The sequence below is a fragment of the Onychostoma macrolepis genome, chromosome 07, assembly GCF_012432095.1.
Source record: "Onychostoma macrolepis isolate SWU-2019 chromosome 07, ASM1243209v1, whole genome shotgun sequence".
Lineage (NCBI taxonomy): Eukaryota > Metazoa > Chordata > Actinopteri > Cypriniformes > Cyprinidae > Onychostoma > Onychostoma macrolepis.
In genome coordinates, this window is record NC_081161.1 from 34517027 (window position 1) to 34539039 (window position 22013).

Genomic DNA, 22013 nt, shown 5'->3' on the forward strand with positions numbered 1-22013 from the left:
CCCCATTTTTCATGAGCTGAACTCAAAAGATCTAAGACTTTTTCTATGTAAACAAAAGGCCTATTTCTCTCAAATATTGTTCACAAATCTGTCTAAATCTGTGTTAGTGAGCACTTCTCCTTTGCCGAGATCACAGGTGTGGCATATCAAGATGCTGATTAGACAGCATGATTATTGCACAGGTGTGCCTTAGGCTGGCCACAATAAAAGGCCACTCTAAAATGTGCAGTTTTACTGTATTGGGGGGGGTCAAAAACCAGTCAGTATCTGGTGTCACCATTTGCCTCACGAAGTGCAACACATCTCCTTCACATAGAGTTGATCAGGTTGTTGATTGTGGCCTGTGGAGTGTTGGTCCACTCCTCTTCAATGGCTGTGCGAAGTTGCTGGATATTGGCAGGAACTGGAACACGCTGTCGTATACGCCGATCCAGAGCATCCCAAACATGCTCAATGGGTGACATGTCCAGTGAGTAAGCTGGCCATGCAAGAACTGGGATGTTTTCAGCTTCCAGGAATTGTGTACAGATCCCTGCAACATGGGGCTGTGCATTATCATGCTGCAACACGAGGTGATGGTCGTGGATGAATGGCACAACAATGGGCCTCAGGATCTCGTCACGGTATCTCTGTGCATTCAAAATGCCATCAATTAAATGCACCTGTGTTCGTTGGCCATAACATACGCCTGCCCATACCATAACCCCATCGCCACCTTGGGCCACTCGATCCACAACGTTGACATCAGCAAACCGCTCACCCACACGACGCCATACGCGCTGTCTGCCATCTGCCCTGAACAGTGAAAACCGGGATTCATCCGTGAAGAGAACACCTCTCCAAAGTGCCAGACGCCATCGAATGTGAGCATTTTCCCACTCAAGTTGGTTACGACGACGAACTGCAGTCAGGTCGAGACCCCGATGAGGACGACGAGCATGCAGATGAGCTTCCCTGAGACGGTTTCTGACAGATTGCAGAAATTCTTTGGTTATGCAAACCGATTGTTGCAGCAGCTGTCCGGGTGGCTGGTCTCAGACGATCTTGGAGGTGAAGATGCTGGATGATACACGTGGTCTGTGGTTGTGAGGCCGGTTGGATGTACTGCCAAATTCTCTGAAACGCCTTTGGAGACGGCTTATGGTAGAGAAATGAACATTCAATTCACGGGCAGCAGCTCTGGTGGACATTTTACACTCTCAGAAATAAAGGTACAAAAGCTGGAGTACACTGGAGCGGTACCTTTTCAAAAGGTACATGTTTGTACCTAAAGGGTCCATTTTGGTACCTTAAAGGTACATATTAGTACTTAAAGTGTACATATTTGAACCTAATAGGTACAAAAGTGTACCTTTGAAAAGTTACCGCCCCAGTGACAGCTTTTGTACCTTTATTTCTGAGAGTGTAGAGTGGCCTTTTATTGTGGCCAGCCTAAGGCACACCTGTGCAATAATCATGCTGTCTAATCAGCATCTTGATATGCCACACCTGTGAGGTGGATGGAGTATCTTGGCAAAGGAGAAGTGCTCACTAACACAGATTTAGACAGATTTGTGAACAATATTTGAAAGAAATAGGCCTTTTGTGTACATAGAAAAAGTCTTAGATCTTTGAGTTCAGCTCATGAAAAATGGAGCAAAAACAAAAGTGTTGCATTTATAATTTTGTTCAGTGTATATATATTTTATGATTATTATATTTCTACATTATTTTTTCTCTGAACTTTTACTTTTTGCCTTCAGTTTGAAACAGTAAAACAAGGCAATCCTCTATTCATTAGCCATGACCACTTTGCTTAATGCTCTCTGATGACCTCTAGTCGTCGATGACCCCACAATTTCAACGTGTACAATCTTTCCCTACTTTTAGGTTGTTATAATTCATCTCTAGTTTCTGCACTACTCTGATTTATCTTTGAAATGCATTATTGCACTGCTGCTTTTTGTTGGCTCCTGAATGATAAACTGCTTGTGTCAACATTTTAAGATGCTTTTAATAAAAGTGACCCAAATTGAATTTGGCACTTTCTCTTGACCCTTAAACTTTGATTAATCAACAATTAAGATTACTAGCATTGCTGGATTCGTACAAACACCTAATATTTTCATGTCTGTTTTCTTTTCTATTTTCCTAACCTCAAAGTCCCTGAGAATAAAATATGATATTTACAGCAAGTGACCCAAGAAAGTCACATTGGTTCAACTTGGGGGAAGGACCTCACCTGACCCATGTGGTTTTGGGTGAACACCATTCACGGTGGTGTGTTCAGTTGATAGATCAGAGCATCGCATTCAACCTATTAACACATGCTGGCTTCCTGTCAGTTCTCTAATTCATTCTGCCTCTTCCTCTTGCTCTGTTTTTATGAGTTACTAGTAAAGCTCTGTGAGGAATATTAGTCCCTTTGGTAACACTTTATTTTAGGGTCTCTTAACTAGTTGCTTATTAGCATGCATGTTGCTAGAATATTAGCCATTTAAGCACATATTAATGCCTTATTCTACAAGACCTTATTCTACATTCCTAATCCTACCCAATACCTAAACTTAACAACTACCTTCCTAACTATTAATAAGCAGCAAATTAGGAATTTATTGAGGGAAAAGTCATAGTTAATAGTGAATAAGTGTTCCCTATTCTAAAGTGTTACCGTCCCTTTCTATTCTGCTGTACTTCTATTCATCTTACGCTAATCACATATTAGCTAATGAATATTAATATGAATTCTTAGTTAATCATAATATATGCATATAATTGTAAATTTACTATTTCTTATACATTTTTTAAATAATAGAAATAAATGATTACCAAAATAAATAGACTTTATGGGGATGTCTGTAGAAAAAAAAAAAAACAACAGAAATATTTACCTTGTAGTTGCATGACAAGTTTGTTTGGTCTGACTCCAAAACTGGCTCATTGTTCTACTGAAAATCAAAAGGACAAGTCAGATTACATTTCTTCCATTGTTTACCTATTACACACAGTTGGAGACAAAGCAGCTCAAACATGACATCCAACATAGTCTAATGAATAAATAATCAAGCAAAACAATTCCAGACATTTCGGACACACATAAATGTATAATGCAAAAAAGGTTTGCACATTAAACAGATCTGATCAGTTATGCTAGTTCTTTTTTTTTATAGCTAAATTGGTTAACTAAGGTACCGCAAAGAAGTATATGAAATGGATTTAGTGTTCATAACTGAAAATTTACTTCTGTGTTCATAATTGAAATAATTAACTGACAGGGCATAAACATACTGTTTTTGTTTAGATTTTTATTTTGTTTAGCTTTTGTTTAATATAAATAAATAAATGCACTGGTAATGGTAGAACAGTTTGTCAGTGCCTTTTCTTTAGAAACAAACAGCAAAACAGACTCATTTCTTTTCTCTCCATGTTAGTCAACGCTTTGAGGAGTGACATTTAAAACAGGATAAACATATATTGTCTTTATAGGTTACCCTATCACATCAAACACACCTTGACAAATGACAAACTATGTTATGTAATGCAGAAAGACACAGTATCATTCAAAAATTTGTGGTAAGACTTTTAATTAATTCAGAAAGGCCACATTAATTGATCAAAAGTGACAGTAAAGACATTTAGAATGTTACAAAAGATTTCTATTTTAAATAAATGCTGCTCTTGCGAAAAAAAAAATCCTGTATCCGTTTTAATAAAGGCACCACTGCTGTTTTTTAAGAAATGTTTCTTGAGCACCAAATCAGCATATTAGAATGATTTCTGAAGGATCATGTGACACTGAAGCCTGGAGTAATGCCGTTTGAAAATTCAGCTTTGCCATCATATGAATAAATGACATTTTAAAATTAGATTATAGATTTTTTTAATAGTAATAATATTTCACAATATTACTGTTTTTACTGTATTTTGTATTAAATAAATGCATCCTTGGTGACCAATAAGAGAACAATGTAAATATTGACCAACTATTATGGAAAGCAAGAAAAAAAAAAAGTGAATACAGCCATTTTTGTCAAAACAACCTCAACAGCAGATAACCTTCTTGTGCCTTTTGAGGTGTTGAGGTGCTCAAGATCAAGGTTATGAAGACTCTTGAAGCTGTTTTGTGCTCTATCTCATTTGCTAATATCCCACACAGTATGAAACACAATCCTAATTTCTTACTTGAAAGACAGAATGGCACACTAAGTGGAGCCATCATTGACTCATGGCTCATTTTTGCAGAAACGAGTCATGTTGAGCAATGCTAATTCTGCACCCAGTAGAAAACTGAGGAGTGTTACTCATAGACCTACTGACCCACCAGCACAACCCTTGCCAATCCTGGATCACAAACTAATGCATGTGCACAAACGCTCGCACACACTTCCATTCATGGGTGGCCCTGGCCATCAGTCATTATAACAATCATTGGGAACAAAGCAGCAATAGATTATTCACTCATGCATGAGGATAGCTCTCTAATATTTAAACTCATTCACATATGTGCAATAAATAAATAACAAATTAATAAGGTTAATAAACAGTGAAACATATTTAAACAAAAAATTTAAAATTTAAATTTAAATGCAGATGTAATAATACATAGATTGAGCTTAAAAAGAACTGACCTCAGGTCCTCAGCTCAGTCCAATGAGTCTCAGATGAGCTTATGAGCACTTATTATCTGAGGATACGGTTTAGTCAGTCTCTTAGGATCTTATATTCCCAGTGTTTAAAGTTGCACCCTGAGCAGGTTCTATATTAGTGAGAGAGGACGGACACACACACAAAACAAGCACCTTGCCACACACATGCTAGTAATTAGTGATCACGATTTCTGAAAACCTGAAAGGTCAAGGGTTACTGCAAAATGGAGTCCACAATAGGCAGATTTTGTGCCATCTGACATTCGGGGTCACCTCTTCCTTCTGAACTGCTGAGGTCAAAGCTCAAGTTACACAATAAGGACAATGGAAGGAGAGACAAGTGTCTTCATATACTCGGATTCAAAAGGAACTAACAATTAAACCGTTTTTTTTTTTTTTAGAAGTACATTTTTTGAGTTCTGATTAATTAGTTAAGATTCTTTTTCAGCTTTGAAATTTTCTATTAATTTAGGAAAGCCACTTTAATGTTAATTCATGAATTCAAGTAAATATATAAAATGTGTTTTGTTACATAAAATGCACACATAGGCTACATAGGTTGATTTACCATGGACATTAATTAATAAAACATTCTTCAAAACATCTTTTCTGTTCAACTGAGGAAAGAAACTCAGATTTGGAACAAGTGCAGGGTGAGTAAATGATGACAGAACTGTCAGAATGATAAGATATTCAGTTTTGTTCAAGTTCAGAAGGAGCCGATAGACACAAACACAGCTTTCCTCTGCCCAAATATTGCCTCAAACATAGGCTATACCTACTTAAACATTATGATAACACACAGAAAAATAGGCCTTTTTTTTTTTTAAATCAGTAAACAATTTTGTACTTACAAAAATGTCCCTAAAATGAACAGATTAATTAATATCCAGGCAAAAAACAAACAAACAAAAATTACCAGTACATTTTCTGATTTATTTTTAACAGTGTACATTTTCAATCGGACATCATCTTCACAGTAACTGCTAAAAATGAAGGGATTGGGGGGGGAGTGCTGTTCACTGCTGGAGCGACTCTCTGCTCTGCATACGCGCGCATGCCCGCTGGCACCTTCAGACCGGCCGCGTGCACGCAGATGCTGATGCTGAGAAAACACCGCATCTTCACTAGAGCTATAAACCTCGCGCTTCCCGGCTTTTTAATCGTTGAGGGATTTCGTCGATTTCGCATTATAGCGCATGTAAGGTATAACTGCTCAAACATTAAGAAAAAAGACGGCTCTTCTCGTCTGGGAGGGGGAGGGGCTGGGAGAGTAAGGGCGGGAGGCGATCCAGTCTAAACTAGTTCTGTACAACACGCCTGGAATGCGACCTTATTCAAATCGAAGCGATTTCTTTCGGACATCAGTTACTCTGGAGTACACCCAAGGCGTTTAATACTAGACACTGACGTAATCTGGACATGTGTCATGTAAGCAGGAGTAACTGTGTTTATTCTTGCGATAGAAATGTAAAAAAAAAAAGAAAAAAGAAAAGAAGAAAAAAACGGATAAAAGATAAATCAAGCACTTCATGTGGGAATCCAAAGAAAGTGTTTCCTATCTCACATCTCGTAGGTATTACTCTCATAATTCTTTTAAAAACGGATGATCTTGATTTCAGTGTAGCAGTGTGATTTTCAAATGTACCATAAACGTGTTATACATGAAACAATACATTCGTGTTAAAAAAATAATAATAATTGTATACTTTTACAAATAAATAAATAAATAAATAAATAAACAAAAAGTCTCACGTATCTATATTAGTGGCCAACATGTCTCTCTCGTGCGCATGGCCCTTTGAGAAATACAAAAGGAAGAAACAGCCTTGAACAGTAGGTTTGGAGTCTTGGACATTTGACAACTGCTGTTAGCGGTGGTCGCTCATACTTTGTGATTTTTGTGCACTACACACGACGGTATTCCGAAACATACACGACTGCTCATATTCATACGCGACTTAACGACAAATACGTCAAAAGTCGCTTAGAATTAGCGCACACGGCCATTTGGGGATCTGGGGTCTCGGGAAGAAACGGGTGTTCTGGATGAACTTAAACCCAAGCGTAATATTGCAGTGCAGGACGTGTCACTCACACACGCGTAAAACACGCAGTCCCGCGCACGCTGGTAAGATGCCAGTGGATGAAGCCCGTCAATATTTGCACATGCACTGTAAAATGTGCAGCCAAGCCGGGTGTCGAGGATGCACGCAGACTGATGTTGCGCAGCATCGTCGTGACGTTGCTGATACTGCAATCGCACGCGGGGTTCATGGCGACACCTCGCGCATCATACGAAGCCGTGGGTTCACCCTTCTCTCAAAACACAAACATGTGAGGAATTTCGCCGGTGTACCGACGGGGGGCAAAAATACTTTGTTTCAAAAAGACACGTTACGGTGTGTCTTTGGTGCTTTCGCCTCCCACTGCCGTCATGTGGCACGGCGCAGCATCCAATCAGGGAGATGAGGAGAACACCCACACCCCAGAATCTGAATGCGGCTTTGGCGCATTATAAATACCGCTTGTGATGCACCGGCAAGTCTCGGTCGTGAGGAAGCTCAGGGTTGCAGTAGTACATCAGTCTTTTTTCTTTCCATAACAAAGAAGACCATCATCCATCTTTTGTTTTTCTCCCCAATTTCAGTTTATTTCAGGCCAGTTGCATGCATTGTTCGTCTCCCAAAATGGTTTGCGAGACTAAAATCGTTGCAGACGAACACGAGGCCATAGCTGGGACCAAAAAAGATTCAATTATAGTTTCCTCCGCGCAAATGTGGACGTCTTCTTCGCCTTCTCCCAGTGCGCTCGAGAGTAAGGTTGAAAAACGGGACCAGGTTTTTATTCGCGAGTTTGAACGTTCAGACCATGAGGAGGTGCGCCGGATCTTCACCGAGGGAATCATGGAGAGGATACCCAATTCGGCATTTCGGGGGCTAAAACAGCAAACTAGAACCCAATTTATCTATGCTTTTCTCACAGGTATGTGGTCAAACCGTGGGTATACGATGAGCGTAACGGGTTTCTCTGCAACATGTGAAAATAAGCTCTGAGCTGTTTGAGTTCATATATAAGTTAATTGTTAAAATGAAAGGATCGAACTAAAACGACGAGCCCAATCAATTCAGACAATTTATGCTCGAAACTGTTTTTTTGTTTGTTTGTATTTTTTCAGAGCACGTAATCATGATTTTTTTTTTTTCGTTAATAAACCCCAGTGAACATCAGTAAAGGAGTCACAAAGGCAGCAGCAGATCAGAGCATGCGGGACCGGTGAATGAATGAATGAATGAATCCCGCGCAAGAGCACTGCGTTCCCCACATACGCCTCCTGTTAGTGCACGAAGTTGTGTTTGTTGCCTGTTGAATTATATATTACGTTTTATTTACAGAGAATTACTAACGTGTAATATGTAATGATTTATTTCCTTTTCATGTTTACTAATGATTTTCAGTGGTTTTCAACTACAGGCGGTGTAACCGAGCACAGTGGCGATCTGGCTAGACAGCAACACTGAAAATGTACTTATGCCACACAGCTGAAAAGAATGAGGTGTTTTAACAGTGTCCATAAACTTGCATACTATACGCTTAGAGAGTACGCTGCATCACTGTACACATAGTGCGACAATTGGTTCTCAGATATATTAATCACAAATGCTCATTTTTAAGTAGCGAAGACCTTGTGAGCGCATTTTATAGTATGCTGGAGTCGAAAGCACGTCTGTGTTGACAGTAAACAGTGCGCATCGTGTTGCAGTGGAGTGTGTGGATAATGCATGAAGTGAAGCATACACAGTGGCGCAGCGACAGTTGTACTCAAGCGCGCCATCTTGTGTTAACATCCTCGGCATACGCATACTCAGATTTCATTGGGTTTAATTACAGCCCTGTTATAGCGCCCTCCATTGCCCATTAAATTTCCAGGCTGTACAAATGTAGAAAGTTAGTGCCTTTTTCTTTTTAAACAGGATACACTGTGTAATTACTTTGCAGTACACCTCACTGCTCAGGGTGTGTCTGCACACTCCTAGTGTGTGCACATTTGATGTCTGTTTGTCTCTCCTCTGCCAAAAATCAAACATTTGATTCTCTTTTCTGACAGGTGTCGTTTATTTTTCTTCCATTTCTCCATAGTAATGTGCTATGTTATGACCAAATCCTTCACACTGACCTTCTGCACACCGTTTATTCTAATGGGTGCACGTTATTACTACAGCAGAAAAGTCATTCTCAACTACCTGGACTGTGCTCTGCATACTGATATGGCTGACATTGAGGCATATTACATGAAACCCACAGGTAAGATGCCATTTCAAGCACGCACACACACACACACACAAAATTGTCCTCACAACTAGGTTTTCAACATGTTTTGCTACATTTGTGAGGGCAAAATATGGCCCTCAGAATTATAGCCAAACCTGGACATATGACCTACTGTTCAAAAGTTTGGGTCTGTAAGATTTTTAATCAATGTAATGTGCTCTTGCTGAATAATAATAAAAAAAAAAAAAGTTACTGACAAACTTTTGAATGGTACTGTATGCACTTCATGTTTGTCTGGAGATTCTGTGGTGTGTAAGCAGTTCATTGTATTGGTGAAGTCACTGATGCCTAATATATATTAAAAAAATCACTATATATTAATATATAATGTATGATGTATAAACATGTCTATGCCAAATAGCACCTGAGCACTTGATAGGGAGTATATTTATGCTAATCACTATAAACTACAAATTTCATTACTGAAATATTAACAATATTTTCCTTCTGCTGCACAATGCACCAGCTTCCCAATCAAACATTTATCTCACCAGAACAAATACTCTCAGGATCGGTACCTGTGATACTGAGGTTAAATACTGCACTTCAGAAGTCCAAGAGGGGATGAATAGCTGATGTGTAGCTTTAATGCGGAAGACTCATGAAATATGCAGAAAGTCTCTCTCAGTTCTGCTCTTGAGGATAACTGTTTGGAGTCATGTGGCCCTATTGATTGAAGGCAGGAAAAATGCTGAGACAAATCGTATTGCGGCAAACTCAGAATTACAACTATAATCCTTAATGTACCCCAAAATAAAAAAATAAAACATTTCCTCTTGTAACAAAATTTTAAGCACAAAGAGAACAAGCATAGAATTGTGATAAACTGAGCAAATACTTTTTTGAGGTGGATAAATTAGCAGTAGACGCAGTACAGTAAAGAGACAAACCGTGTATGTGATTGTGATACAGTAGTAAACATACTAATAAATACTGCAGATATCATTAAAAGTACACTTGGAAAGAGACAAAATAATGGAGGTTCGCTAGTGGCTCATCAGTACCCACATGACTTGCAGGTACAAAGTATTCTTTAACTTAGTTGTCTATGATTGGTGTTCTGGAATTGTTTGTCAGATGGTAGTAGCAGCATGAGCAGATTGAGTGCTGGGTGGCTGAAATCTTTTATTACTCTATGGGCTTTCCTCAGACAGCGTTAGTGTAAGGACAGACATTTATTGCCTATGATAAACTCTGCTGCGGCACTTCACGGTCAAATTCAGAACAGCTGCCATACCAATCAACCAGATGCTGCTGGTCGGATTGCTCTCTCCAATTCATCGCTAGAAGTTTAAAAGGGTCTCTTTTACACCCCTAGTGCGCACATATATTAGATCTGGACCTGTGTATGCTATCTGTTTCCGCACACTACTGACTCAGAATGAGTCAAGCAGATTTGCTCTGTCACCGGACACTATTAAAAATATATGCCAACACATAAGTTTACAAGAAAATATCCCTGCATGTTAGAGATAAAAAATTATGGGGGTCTGTAAAACAAGTTCATCATAATAGCCAATTCACACTGCACCGAGAGACGCAAACCACTGGCGTCAGTAACCAAATTACAGTACGTCACTCACTCAGACATTCCAAGACCAGACAAAAGATAACTGGCATTTGTTGCCAACGATGGTAACACACTGATCTGACAAAACCCAAATAACATGTTTGTTGCCCTTTGTGTGTGTGTCTGATGGTGCTGTGTGAATTGGCTTTAGAAGTCTATTGTGTGTGCCCTGAAGAATGACGTAAGAGTCACATAAAATGATAAACTGCCATAAAGTTCAAAGGGTCTGTACAATAAAACAAATTTAATTAATCAAGGATGCATTAATTGATAATTGTGACAGTAAAGACTTTTTACAGAAAATGTCTATTTCAAATAAATGCTATTCTTATTAACTTTGTTAATTAAAGTATCCTTACCATTTTCAAATTTGATAATAATAATAAATGTTTCTTGAGCACTAAATCAGCATACTAGAATGATTTCTGAAGGATGATGTGACATTGAAGACTGGAGTAATGGCTGCTGTAAATTCAGCTTTGTCATCACTGGGATAAATTACATTTTAAAATATATTTTAAATTGTAATAACATTTCACAATATTACTATTCAAAAGAACAATTTATTTGAAATATTAATTGTTTTAAACATTATAAATGTCTTTACATTTTCATTTTTCTAAATTTAATGCATCTTTATTGAATGAAAGTATTTCTTTATATAAAAATAGTTGTTAGTCCATGGTGCAGACAGTTTCTCTGCGTACAGGCTTCTTTATTTAGTCCTGCATCAAATGAAAGAGAGAATTGAAGTCTGGGGTCAGGAAATGGGGGAAGGTGTGAATCAAAGCCCCGCTGCGAGTATGTATGGTAGTTTTGTTTAGTGGCAGCATGCAGACAAAGGATTCTCCCAAGGGATTTTCTCTCTTGCTATGCTAATGTGGAATCCTGCATCTGAGGAGGGAATGGTAAAAGAATAAAAGGGTTATCTGCCAGGGTGAGCTACATGTTTCTTTAATGCACTAAACACCTATTTGGAGTGGTGTTTAACATTGCAGGGACAGGATTTCTGTCAGACACTTGGAAGATAACATGAGCAAAAAACAAAACAGGAAGATATTGCTTTAATAATGTGAAAATACACGGACAGATTTGTTATGCTACCTACAAGTCATTAATGACAACGTTAAATGGTATTTGTGCAACATTTAATTTCCTTAATGTGATGTTGCATATTCAGCAGGAAATAATGTGAGATTGGATTTTAATTTTATCCATCTGGATTTGATTGGATCATAAAATGTTGTTCAATATTGTTGGCTAATGTTATTTTTCTCCATTTTAGTGACCTTTCACATATACAGGAGAAGCATTTATCAGACAGCTGGGGAGGGGGTTGTGCAAATATGTGCGTGTGTGTGTGAGAGTCACATAAAATGATACACTGCCATAAAGTTCAAAGGGTCTGTACAATAAAAAAAAAAAAAAAAATCAAGGATCAAATTGATAATTGTGACAGTAAAGGCTTGTTACAGAAAATGTCTATTTCAAATAAATGCTATTCTTATTAACTTTGTTCATTAACGTATCCTTACCATTTTCAAATTTGATAATAATAATAAATGTTTCTTGGATTTGATTGGATCATAAAATGTTGTTCAATATTGTTGGCTAATGTTATTTTTCTCCATTTTAGTGACCTTTCACATATACAAGAGAAGCATTTATCAGACAGCTGGGGAGGGGGTTGTGCAAATATGTGCGTGTGTGTGAGTGTGTGAGAGTAATTTTATTTGTTTTATTGTACAGACCCTTTGAACTTTATGGCAGTGTATCATTTTATGTGACTTTCACACACATGCACATATTTGCACAACCCCCTCCCCAGCTGTCTGATAAATGCTTCTCTTGTATATGTGTTGTGCAAATATGTGCGTGTGTGAAGTAAAGCTAATGAGTGTACAGCAGGACGTTCAGTCACACGGTGATTAATAGTGCTCCTCAGCCCCGAAGCTAATGCAATCATGACACACGCACCTCTCTGTGTGATATAGCAATATGTCGCAACATAGCAGTGATATTCTTAAGACTACAATCTTACAACTACAACTTAGTACTACTTTAAATAGAAAGATTGCAACTCCTTTTACATAAATATTACACTTATGCAGTATTTGATATATTTTATGTTGTGCTTCTACTTGATGTTCAACTAACGCAGAATAAAGAATGAGTTTCCTGATTTTAGAAGATACTGTTGACTAGATGCTTAATGTGTTGAACAGGGAGGATTTAATCTTGGGAGATAGAAAAGAGTGTGTCAGAGAAGTTAATAGACTTATAAAGATGATTCTTAACAAAAAACAATTAATATGCAAGATGGAAAATAACATCAAGTCATTGAAAACACATCTGTTCAGACATACCTTTGCCTGTCCATATACAGTACTTGTTTTTTTCTTGGAGAAAACCGAGCTCAGTCCCATCTTTGTATCCTTTGGAGCTTCTGTGGGGCAGATGCGACAGTCCTGCCCCTTGCCATATTTATCTCCTTTCTTTCTGCAACTCCATAAGTAATTTAGTTCGTTTAGCAGAACAAAACTGAGCCTCACAAGCATAAACACTGTTTAATATGAGAAAAACAATGTATAAGTTTGGAAATACCATAATCTGCTCCTGTCCTGATCTGACTTACAGATGACAGCTGACATACCTGACAAGAAAAACGTGTTCTTAATCCGGTAATTCCAAAAACACTTACCAAATTCTCCAAGTCGCTGAATTCTGAGAATTATTAAGGCAAGTCTTCAGTGGTGATGCAATCAGCAAACAGGTTTTAAATTACGTCAGTCATGGGACTCACCAATACATTTCAATACCTTTGATGGTGCACATTTTATGACTCTTCCTATAACAAAACATTTGTTTTGAAACAAATCATCTCGACACCCTTTCCATTGCACATTAAAAGATGAAGATAACAATGAGCTAATCACAGATGTGTCTTCCATGTGTTATATTCTATTAATAGCACATTTGGGTGTTTGTAATTCCAGGCAATTGGAATTGAATTTGACTGTCATGATCCATAAATACAGACTGCTACACAGTTACTCTTAAATGTGGTTTCATATTTGTGACCCTGCCTGTGAAAACCAGCCTAAAGTCTAAAAATCTAATCCTGAGATAACGAACCTCAAAGTTTGACTTCACCTATTAATTTCATTATCATTTCAATTTTTAACATGGTCTTATTCAGTCACGTTTGTATTTTCACAGAATGTTCTGTACATTATTTTCACAGGCAGGGCCACATTTCAGAACACTAATGCACATCGCTATATTCAGTATCTCCAGGTGAACATAACTTTATTTTCAGAGTTTGAAAAATGCATAAGGTTGATCACATGAGAAAGGTGTGCTAAATGAATACATATAATATATACTTGCTTTACTATTTCACTGCAGCACATTTATTGGATATTAGCATGGTAGTTCGAATAACCTCTCATCGGCTATCTTATTGAATTGATTTTCTATATAATGTAAGATAAATGGATTTCAATTAGTCTAGAACTGAATGATTTGATTGGCTTGATGTTCTAACGATGAGAGGTGTTGAAAAGCAGCCCATTCTATGCCGAATATTAGATTGAGACGGAAATAAGCATGAAATGAAAACGAGACTTTTACAAATAGTTGGCAAAGGTTTACTCTAAAGACAAAACTGATAATCTCTGTGTTTTGATTCCCACAGGCTCTTGTTTCTGGGTGGCAGTTTTGCAAGGCCAGGTTGTGGGCATCGTGGCAGCGCAAGGCCGAGAAGACGACAACACCTTGGAACTCCGTCGCATGTCAGTGGATTCTCACTTCCGTGGAAAAGGCATCGCCAAGGTTCTGGGTCGACGCGTTCTAGAATTTGCCATGTTAAACAACTACTCGGCTGTAGTTCTGGGAACAACTGCAGTCAAGATGGCCGCTCACAAGCTGTACGAGTCTTTGGGTTTCCGGCGAGTGGGAGAGACTGAGGACTACACGCTGCCTGGGATGACCCGTTCACTGCTGGAGAGGCTCTTCTTCCAGATTCGCTACAGCCGGTACCGATTGCAGCTTCATGAAGAGTGAGAGACAGACAGTTAACATGAGAGCAGAAGATAGAATATAAACGACAATGCCGGCAATGACCCTGAACCACCCACTGACCCGGTCCTCTTCTTCTACCTATTTATTTATGTTTTGGGCTTTTTTTAGAAGTCACATCTGTTCCTACAACCTTTATTTTTATTCATTTTAATTTTTATACTTATTTTCATGATCATTGTTTTTGAGGGGGTTTCATTCCTTTGACCACACTGGATGTTTTTGCTCTTATTCTTTCTTTTTACGGTCATCTTTCTCCGACACCATGAACAAATGAATAGCCCCAATGAGTTTATCTTAATTGGATATAAATGTAATTTTGTTTGCAGTGACAGATTCCCCCTTGAAACACATCAAGGCAGCTGAATTCTGCCTCTGACCTTTTTCCAAACCATTCTATAGGCTGATCCACACAGTAGCACATACCACTATAAACAAAGTTCATGATCCAGTGGACATCGGAACTGGAGGGAAGGAGGTAGTAAGGTTTGATCCACCTTTCAGATGCCACCTTCCTCATGAGGAAGTACGTTTGAAACTTGCAACAGCAGCAGTCTGGTGGAGTCAAACAGTCCAACTAATTGTAATTTTTAGCCCAAAGCACAGACTTTTTAACTGTGTTTAACCAATGAACAAAAAGAGCTAGAAATGTGGAATATTACGAAGCCAGTGATTTATATCCCTAAGCATCCCTCGTTTAATAGGTTACGATAACAACTTTGCAATATAATCTTTATTTGTTTTGTTAAGCAGGTTCCTAGTGCTGAGCCACATTATCAACATTAAGAACGGTCAGAAACCACTAGAAAAACATGAATGTTCATCATGTTAAAGAAAAAGATGTTTCTTTACACTTTATTTGGCTGACATAAAAGTTTACAGATATAATTGCTACAGAAAAGTCACTTTTCTGAAATCTACAAAAAAATTCACTTGAAATCTGATCCTAAAAGTACACACATTTCATATACTGTGATAATCTGTATCACACAGTCCGATTTTAACAGATTCTATTTGTGTACTGATTTGATGAAGCTTTAATAATGACTTGATTAAACTTTCGTACACTTTGTGGGTAATTTCAAGATTTGGGTTTGGGGAACAATACTTACTACAAAATAGCTGCATTGTGGTCATGCTTCCCAGTCTGATATTGCTCCTCTGATGCAATATCTAAAATACAAACAAAGCAAATACAAATGCAATCAGACGCCAAGTGTATTCAAATTCAACTTGGGTGGCATAAAAGCAGCAACGGAACTAATAAAACCGAAATTAAACTGGAGCACAAATCTAAATTTGGATAAATATTACAAAAAAAGGGACTGTATAAGTAAACAATATATAAGGCTTTATATTCTGCAACTATTCAATATGTATATGTAAAACGTTTGAATACATATATATGACATACCCATAATCTCTCTCTGTCTCTATCCTCCTATCACAGTACCAGCACAGGGAGAGATACAAACCACAATGAGCCTCATCTGTGACAATGTTGTATAAAGTTAAGAAACTAAATGTGACTTAAAATACATAGAAGTAACATGTAGTGCAAAAAAAAAAAAAGAAGAAAAACAAAAAAAATGAACAAACATAAACATCGTCAGTTTTCCTTGACTTTAACCCCACCCCCATCCGAATATCTTGACTGCAACCCTGGGCCAGACCTCTCCCTCCCTTACGCCCCCACCCTTCAACCCCACCCCCATCTCTGCATGCGCCACGGAGTCTTGTTGCGCTGCCTTTTTCCCATTCTAGCTTGTACTATCCCCATACCTCCCTCCCTCTGTGATGTCACAGTAGCAGTGTGGAGAGTTGTGGGCATGGCTTAGAATGCGAGATGGGCGGGGTCTACCAAATAATAGGACTACCCACCAGCTTGCTGCTTCAATGACATCACAGCTGCCAATAGTAGAATGCAAAAGCAATGCAAGTTTGTGGCATGCCTCTGTACCTGGTTTGTGCGTACGGTGCCTGCCCTGGAAAAGAAGTATATTTAATACTATGTAAAACAAGCTTCTTTTTTTAACTGAACATATATAACAAATATGTGTGTTTCATTGTTCAAAGAAATTGTTGTTGCATGAAACGTCTTTGAAAGAAAAATGAGCAAGAAAATACCATCTTTCACATGGCAAGTCTTAAAAGTGGAGCTGTTTCTTTTGATATTTCTATGTAATTTCAGTTCATTCTAAAATTCTTACTGTCATCTTTTAGGATATTGTGAAATGTCCTTTTTCTCGTAAGAAGGCCTTGAAAATTATTAATCTGAAAGCGCCGTTTTGACTGCAGTTCAGTTACGTGACGCGTCTCACTTTACTTGTGAGGACGTCTTTATTTTAGTCATGTGGGTTGAAGCAAAAAGGCACCAAGAAAGCAATTCACTAGACACAGCTTTGCCAGTTGCGTTTGCCAGTCAAATTAGACATAGCATTCACCTGTCTCTCTTAAAATTGACTCATTAGGTGGCCAGTTAAGCTGGGTTTGAATGCACTTAACATCCTTAAGAAGAAAGGTCGGGCTGATTAAATCCATGATGGGATATTTGAACTATCAACAAGAAAGGCAGTGTAAACAGGCTACAGATCGCTTACCTGAGAGCTTGTGAAACATTTGCGCTAAACTGTGAAAGGCCAAAACAATCCACAAATAATCAAACACATCAATGGAATACAGTAAGAAAATACATAAGGAGCACAGTTGTATTCAATCCAACATTTAGGAATCCGTATCAGATCAACTGGAAAAATCACACAAATGTCTTAATGGGATTTACCATAGTGCTGGCAGATGTGAATGTACATGGCAATCAGCAATGTATTGCGTATTTTGAAGATCCAGATTCGAACAGTGTTTGATGTACTTGAGGTCTTTTGCTATGAGTGTTATTCTTATACCGTAGTGCAACTGCCTTGAAAATCCTTATCTTATTATTCTGAATGCAGTTAGCATGGGATTGGGGATTTCATGTATAAGGTGCATGTATTGCTGCCAGATTGAAGAGAGCCTTATTGTAATGCTAAAATGGCAAGCAAGTGCAAGAACACTATGATCACTGCTTGTGTTTAACTAACCCGTTGACCAGTCTCTGATCATGCCGCTAGTTTTGCACACGCTAAAACTTTTGCACAGGCTAAAGGCTCAATTAAATTGGATTTATGTATACAGTTAGTGTGTCATATGTGGGTTTAGATTGGTGACTTGATTGGCTAGTGAATGTCTCTGAAAGTTGGAGCAGTGCTCAAGAGAGCGGCCGAGTTGTTAAGCAAGGATAAGAAGCTGGGGTTTTACCCAAGTCTTAGAAAAAAACTAAATAACAAAAAAAACAAAACAAAAAAAAAACACAGAAATAAAGTGCATTCTTTGTATATACATTTCTAGTGTTAGTTCGAAAGAAAAGTTGATGATAAGGCATTCAGACTGACCTTGGTAAGATGCATGAAAGAGATGGCTGCTAAGAATGTTTTACTCAGAGGAGAAGGGAGTCGGAGAAAATCCACAATTTGTAGATGGTCTTGCTTCATCACTGTCACCGTTTAGGTGATACATGGAACAAGCCAAGGCACCAAAGTGTGGAGCTGCTCCCTTCTCCCCTCATTTTCTAGGTTGAAAGCACTCCCTTAATTGTGGCTTCAAGTGGCAAGGAGTTAGTGGCACTTGTAGCACAATTGTATGATTATTTTCTTTTTTCTTTATTTAAATTTTTTTTAAACAAGGGTTTGTCTCTTATGCTTATCTATGATCCACTACAATGCATTAACAGTATTTTTTTTAAAAGTTAAATTTGCCAAAGTTGAGATGTTTGCTGTATTTCATTTCTTTTGCCGTTTGTCTTTAAGATGTTGTCACAACTCATCTTTGTAGAATTCATTTGGAAATCAAGCCTATGTGCCATTTTATCAAGCAATAATTCAAAGTATCACAGTTGGAAAAAAACAACAACATAAGAACATGATCCATGAGATTATAAAAATGTTAAAATGCTGCATTGATGTTCAATCCCTCATACTTTACTGGTGACAGTCGCTCAGATGTTATTAGTATTGGCACAGCAACATCACCACGGGCAAGCCAAGGCCTGACAAAGTGTGAATGTGAATTTTATTTTTTTTGTATATTCTCATTATGTTTTATATTTCCTCAATTCTAATTACAACTAACATGTTTACTTGCATCTTGAATTCTTCAGTTTACGGTGGATGTTTATGTTGTACTGATATGATGCCCGCAAAAATAAGTGAAAAACCTTTGTGACTGGGTGATGTCATGGGCCTCTGAAAGTTGCGTCACGCTCTGAACCACGATTGATCAGTCTCAAATATCCACTGTCTCCTGATTCACAAGGAGTGCAGTCTCCAACAATCTGTGACAATGATCAAAACAGCGAAATCAACACCACACAACCAGTTTTACAAATGGCACAATACGCACAGGTTCATATTAACAAATCTTTTATGATTTTTCTTGAAAACAAAAACAATTAACCTTTTTTATTAACATTTTAATATATGTAAAGTTGTAAAGTGTAATTTATTGTAAATAGTATTTGGGGACATTTTATGATCATTTTGTAACAGAAACTATATGAATATAACTAAGATGTTTACAAAAAAATTAATAAAAAAACCACAACAATACACTTTGGGAAACAACTGCAAACTCAGACACAATTCTAACTATACAATCAGCTTACGTTTGTGCCAGTCAGAGCAAAAGCAACTTTCAGAGACCCTGCATCCTCACAGAACTTATTATGGGCTTTTAGAAGCATTGTAAAGTGCTGGTGGGTTACTAATTATTGTAAATTACTGCTAATTTACGGGTAAATCCCTGGAAATACTTTGGAAATGTATGGCACTTAAAGACAATTTCACAAGTTGGCAGTAACACTTTTTCTTTGCTTTAGAAATGCTCATGTTTACAATTTCTGGTGTAAGTTGGCATTAGTTGCCCCATTTATGTCAGCGTGGTCACATTTCAGTCATTGGCTGCCTGTTACTATAGAAACAAGCCCACACAAAGCACAGCAGGGAAATGATATGCAGCCATACATGGGGGTGGGGTCAGGAGCCACAAATGGGGCTGGGTCTACTATGATAATGAGGGCTGGGTAGACTGGAGTTTAGGAAAGAAAAAAGGAGGTTCGAGGTTTTCATTATGGTAAATCTGACCTTGCTTTACCTGTTTGGTCGCAGTGATCACCTGGTTCTTTGAGTCTGAAATCATTGTACTGCCTGAGTTTCCTTTGGAGTTTTTTTTTTTTTTTTTTAACTGCTGTTTAAGTTCCCCCCTTTTCTTTCATTTCCTCAATACACAGGAACTTTGTAAAGATGTAAAGAAAAGTTTTCCTGATTTATGAAAGAAAAGGATGTACATACTGTATCAATTAAAGGAACGATTCATAAAGCTTGTACACGTGTGTCTGAACAAGTTTTAAAAGCAACAAATGCACACACATCAAGGACTTTCAAAAGTTACAAACTAGTTAAATTAGGGCAAAACTATTTAACTCTGGAAATGCTATCGACAACAGTGGCCTTTGAAGAGACCTTTGATTTGGGCCTGTTTACACCTGGTCACTTTATGCATTTTCTCTGATCCCATAGCTATCCGATCATGAAAAGACCATGTGTAAATGTCCTCCAAAATGCTTTCGAGACGCATTAAAATCCAATTGCTCAAACCACTCCAGGAGCTGGTCTGGGACGAAACTGAACAAATGTAAATGCATCTGGTTGTTGAAACCACATATGCAAATTTTGCTCCTCCCAAAATATTAAAATAATAATAGGCCATAGGATATGTCATAGCCAGATGTGACGGCGCTAATACAACACAAATCGCCACGAATGAGTAGCTGAGTATCTGTTCAGCAAGCCGACGTGCAAACTAACGCAAATGAAACTGAAAATAAGACTCAAGACGCTCAACACACGATCATCTTCATTAAAAGTAGAGAGACTAACTTATGTTTCCAGTGTTGATGCCGCGCGGTCTTTGATCTTGAAATGAGCTGCTGGTGAATAAAAATATCTGTTGCTTTTGTTGACGTGAGCTCCGGTAAATTTGCATATAGCGTGGGGAATTAAGGATTGGATATGTATCCATTTCGGGGAGACACATTTATGTGGCCAAGTGTCAATGGAACCGTTTTAATAAATCAGACAGCTATCCGATCAGAGAAACGTGACCAGGTGTAAACAGGCCAACTGTAATATAGTTCTTAGCCTTAATTAATATGGAAGACTCAAATAACTTGTTTAAAACATACCGGTAATCTCATTACTGACCCCCCATTACACATCCTAAAGGATCTTCTCTTATACCAAATCTCAGTGAGGCTGAGCACTAATTAATGACTTTAAGAGAGAACAGACAGATCATGACCTAGCAGGGTAATGTGTTTCTACTCTCAGCGCTAGACCTTTAAGAATAGGCTTTCAGGGATATCATGACATTCAGAGGGGGTTACAGCCATCTGCGCAGTTACCGCCTCTGAAAACACAACAGCAACATGCACAGCGACTGGAACATTTTTCAAGGGCGTGTTTGTATTGATAGTGTATTGCGAGGGGGCACAGAAGACCTGACGCCACAGACGGACACTGAAAATCTGGGTCAGTATGTGTGTGTGGACTGCGTACACATGAGACAGAGATACAGCTAAGCGAGTTGTGAGGTGCCGTGAAAACCGAAGAGATAAGATTAACGGGTTTAAAATGGAGTGAGCGAGCCTCACTAAATGAGGACTGAGTTTATTAATATTCATCAGGAGACAGACGTTCCAACACAGCAGCTGAGAAACAGATAGCGCCATCAGTTCACCAAGCCAATAATACATATGAAATTAAGTCATCTTGATGACAAAGGCCCATATTTATTATTTGTTGAAAGATGACTCATGTCAACATAAGCTGTACAAACAGTATAAATGAACAACAACAAAAAAGATTTAATAGCTACCTCTATTCTCGTGCAAAGAGATACTAGCTTCTAACAGTGAGAAGAAGAACCGAATCCAACAGTAAAAGGATAAAAATGAATCAAGAGAAGCCCCCACCCCCCAAAAGAACTGGTACGATCCAGCTTGTTCCTACCGTTGCCCTCAGATACATCAGTGAGAAACAAGAATTGGGAACTGCAGCTGCCCGGTTACCATAGTTACGGGATGGAGAGGAAGAGCGGGAGACTCAGAGGGAAGTAGCTGTAGTGGTGCAGGGGAGGTTCATGTCACACAATGAACCCCATGATGGTCCTGTAGACAATGAGACTTTGAGGGGCACCTGAAAATAGAGAGAAAAAACTGGGATCACCAGAGTGCCTGATCTACATCGGCTGCATCCTTTAGTTTTACGGTAATTTAAAGCCAGGCTGTAGGATGGAAGGCCGTCTGGAAATGC

General features: G+C 38.3%; 2 protein-coding genes across 6 annotated transcripts in view; one reads left to right on the forward strand and one right to left on the reverse strand.

Moving 5' to 3' along the window:
• Positions 1-5498: 5498 nt before the first annotated feature.
• nat8l (N-acetyltransferase 8-like) lies at positions 5499-18893 on the forward strand. Of its 2 annotated transcripts, none has more exons than XM_058782443.1 (3): positions 5499-6201; positions 8766-8930; positions 14225-18893. In XM_058782443.1, the coding sequence occupies exons 1-3, from the start codon at positions 6048-6050 to the stop codon at positions 14590-14592; spliced, it is 687 nt and encodes a 228-aa protein (XP_058638426.1). In that variant the 5' UTR covers positions 5499-6047; the 3' UTR covers positions 14593-18893. The 2 variants fall into 2 exon arrangements, with proteins under 2 accessions (XP_058638426.1, XP_058638425.1); XM_058782442.1 differs by lacking the exon at positions 5499-6201 and adding an exon at positions 7154-7610.
• Positions 18894-19047: 154 nt separating this feature from the next.
• The window catches only part of poln (polymerase (DNA directed) nu), a 37288-nt gene continuing 34322 nt past the window's right edge, over positions 19048-22013 (reverse strand). For all 4 annotated transcript variants that reach the window (XM_058782420.1, XM_058782419.1, XM_058782421.1 and 1 more), the window contains one exon: positions 19048-21896. In XM_058782420.1, the coding sequence (XP_058638403.1) occupies positions 21804-21896 (93 nt within the window). In that variant the 3' untranslated portion in view covers positions 19048-21803. The remainder of the gene's footprint in view (positions 21897-22013) is intronic.